General features: G+C 34.8%; 1 protein-coding gene across 1 annotated transcript; it reads right to left on the bottom strand.

The window, feature by feature from the left end:
• Positions 1-468: 468 nt before the first annotated feature.
• On the bottom strand, positions 469-2,263 carry LOC107807056 (peroxidase 10-like). The gene is made up of 4 exons (XM_016631342.2): positions 1,990-2,263; positions 1,695-1,886; positions 1,401-1,566; positions 469-1,036 (listed from the first exon to the last, which is right to left on the bottom strand). The coding sequence occupies exons 1-4, from the start codon at positions 2,203-2,205 to the stop codon at positions 627-629; spliced, it is 984 nt and encodes a 327-aa protein (XP_016486828.1). The 5' UTR covers positions 2,206-2,263; the 3' UTR covers positions 469-626.
• Positions 2,264-3,275: the final 1,012 nt, after the last annotated feature.

Raw genomic sequence — 3,275 nt, 5'->3', positions numbered from 1 at the left:
TTCATGTATTTAAAGATGAATTAAATTTTTATCACGACTTAGAACGAATTTTATACCGTAGTTAAATTTAACATTTATTGTAGTGACAGCCCAACAAGATATCACTGAACCACGAAAAATTCTAAACACCACTAAACTCAAGTAGGTGCGCCATGATCTGTTCATGTATTTTGTACTAACAACTTTGGCATGCAAAGACAAATTAGAAGTACTTGTTGCCTTTCTTGTCTCTAGTTAGTTAATTTTCAATCATTTGTTATATTGTGTCGTCTTTCTACGTAAGATGCACCTTTGCCCATATCTGCATTCCAAGTTTCCAACTCGCGCAGCTTTGATTTCAAGCTGTTTCGTAGTACTCTTTTTTGTATTGTTTAGGTAGTTGATGAGACTAATATTTGTGAGGGACAAAACTAGCCTTTTTACTTGTAGACAAAAAAAACATTGCTTGAATTAAAGGGCTCATACAAATAGTACTATGGCGATATATGCGATATATCTTATTCTAAAGCAAAGAAATTGGCCGTGCACATGGACTTCAATTTCAAAGACAGTGAATTCCTTTCTATACTACATCAAACATACATTGAGGATACATTATTAGCTAATTATCTCACAATCCGAACTTCCTAATTCACCAACCTACAGTTCTTTCTGATCTCTCCATCTTGTCCTGTTAACACACCTAAGTTGGTCAACTTCACCATAGATGCTGCAAACGCTTTGGAAAATAGATATGGATACTTGCTGTAAGTTGACACCATTGAAGCAGTATTATTATCATTCATTAAAGCTTGGTCTGACTGAAGAAGCCCAGAATTGTTCATCAGATTCTTGAAATATACATTATCAAACTTGTTGATTGTAACTGCATCTAAAGGGGCCAAGTTGGAATCTGAATCACTTTGGTTGGGACATACGCTTCGCAGATTGCCTAGTAATGATGAATCCAGTGTCGGGTCAGGATTTCCAGATCCATCAAAATCAAATAGCCTTTGCTTGAAGGTGAAACATTGAGCAAATCCAATGGTGTGTGCACCTGCATCAAATCATGCATGGATGATCAACTATGCAAACGACTAATTAATTTTTGTTGAGAACCAATTTCCCAATTTATCACATGTCATAACGGAATTTTGAAATTTGACATTTCTATCATTTGTATTTTTCGAGCAATTCATTCATAGTGCAAATACTTTAATTTGACGAAGAATTGTTTTCTGACGAACTGTTCTAAATGTGTAAAGTTCAAAACTTTAGTATGAAAAAAATAGTTTTATGATTTTACTATTATAATAAATATTATTAAGTGATCACAAGTGAAATTAACCCGAAGGGATGTTTTATTAGGATTTTAGTCGATCTATAAAAGGAAAAGTTGCATCTTGGCATAGGTTTAGTACCTGATAGCACCACAACATCTTTTACGTCAAGACCCTTTGAAACAAATTTTGCAGTAATGTTTTCTAAGGGCTCGAAAGGTGATGGAATCTGAGCATTAGCTGCACTTTGACTTGCGGTAAGACTATCTCGACGACCCAACGACACTGACCAATATGGGCCTCCAGTCTGAAAACATTCGTTTAAATTAAACAAGAAGATCAATTTTTAGTAGTATATAACAATTTGACAAAAGTATGTTTAGGCAATGAATATTGATCATGAATCTGAAAGCCTTTTGATAAGAAAAATCTTACGAGATAGATAGCTTCTCTAGCTGCTAGAGTCAGTATATCAGCGCATGAAACTGTAGACGGGCAAGCTTTCTCCACGTTAGCTTTTATTGTATCAATGACTTCAAATCCTCTGGCTGAGTTTCGATTAGCAGATGCATTCTTCTCTCCTGTGAATGTACTAGTATCGTCGAGTAGTACAGACCCGTCGCATCCCTAGACAACATAAACATTTTTAAAAGAAGTAAGCAATCAGATCACTGGCATTAGCTATGTACTTAGGTTAGTGCATAAAATTAGAAACGAGTTCATATTTTACATTAACAAAACAGTCATGGAAGTGCAAGCGCAAAAGAGAGGCAGCCATTCTGGTTTCATTAGAAATAGCAGACCAGATGCCATATCTAACGATTTTAGTGAGGTTGGGACAGGTGGCGTCGTAATATTTGTAATCAAGTTGCCCATACACAAAAGAACTGAGAAAGATGAAGCAAATCAAAGAGTTAGTTAAAGGCATATGGCTTTTCGTGTTCATGATTGCAGATGCAGTAAATAGTAAGTAGTACTTTTTTTTTCACTATAAGTCTATAACATCGGGAGTTAGTAGGAGCCGCTATTTATAAGCAAACAAAATCTCATGCTCAGTAAAGAGTACAGAATGGCAGGGCCACTAAGAATTAATTAACATGTCTGTTTCAGTTAAGTTTGGTGTTAATCCATCATTCGTTAAAAAGTTATCAGCTGCTCTATACTAAAATAAAGTAGTACATATGCCTTTTGAAACTCAGCAAACTGAAGATAAAAAATAATGCCCAAGTTGACTTACCCTACTTCTGCATGGAAACAGGAATCAGAGCTGTATTTGCACTATTTTTTGTTAATTTCCTACTCCCTCCGGTCCTTTTTATTTGCCGTTTAATATTTTGACATACCATTAAGAAAATCATTTAGTTAGCATTAATCATAGAGGTATCGACTAAATTATCCTCCACTCTTTCTTAAATTAATGACCCTTGTAGTAATAAGGCTGGAATTAGAAAAGATAATTGATGTCTTCTTCGTTTTTTAAAGGTGACAAATATTTTGGACCAATTTGTATTGATAAAGTGACATATAAAAAAGGATCGGAAGGTAAACTCTGCAATGGAGATTTTAAATTAAGCTTATTCTGTTCGTAAACTAAAAGTAGAAACTGAAAGTACCAGCATAAGTGCCTATCTGAGAGGACTTCAATAAATTTCTTTCGCTTGAAAAGAAACAAAAACAAAAAGATGGGAGAAGAAACTAAAAGGGCAAAAAATCAAACGTGTTAATAAATTACTTGTGTACATTATAGAATTCGTAGCAGCCCTTGCACTAAGCTAGCTAGTGGAAGGAGTGACGGATGCCAGCAATAAGGAGGTGTTAGTGCCCAAGTGATCAACTATTGCACAATCTACACTACTTTAATTTACTGGGAGTCGAATTGTATAAAACTAGTATATTTCCCTAGACTACTTCTGTCCAGATTCTTGGTATTATCCATTTTAACTCAACTTGGATCATTTATGCATAAATTAATTGGTGTTGCATGACATGTATTGCACTATGAGAAATAACAAGCTA

This window comes from Nicotiana tabacum, chromosome 17 (genome assembly GCF_000715075.1).
Source record: "Nicotiana tabacum cultivar K326 chromosome 17, ASM71507v2, whole genome shotgun sequence".
NCBI lineage: Eukaryota > Viridiplantae > Streptophyta > Magnoliopsida > Solanales > Solanaceae > Nicotiana > Nicotiana tabacum.
Note: the sequence above shows the minus strand (reverse complement) of the source record. Positions and strands in the feature narration are given on the sequence as shown.

What these genes read in the sequence shown, in the direction of transcription:
- LOC107807056 (XM_016631342.2), bottom strand. Translation starts at nt 2,205, where the DNA reads ATGAACACGAAAAGCCATATGCCTTTAACTAACTCTTTGATTTGCTTC. An exon ending in CTAGAGAAGCTATCTATCTC is followed by an intron (nt 1,567 to 1,694) that starts GTAAGATTTTTC and finishes GAATGTTTTCAG; the next exon opens with ACTGGAGGCCCATATTGGTC. An exon ending in AGATGTTGTGGTGCTATCAG is followed by an intron (nt 1,037 to 1,400) that starts GTACTAAACCTA and finishes GATTTGATGCAG; the next exon opens with GTGCACACACCATTGGATTT.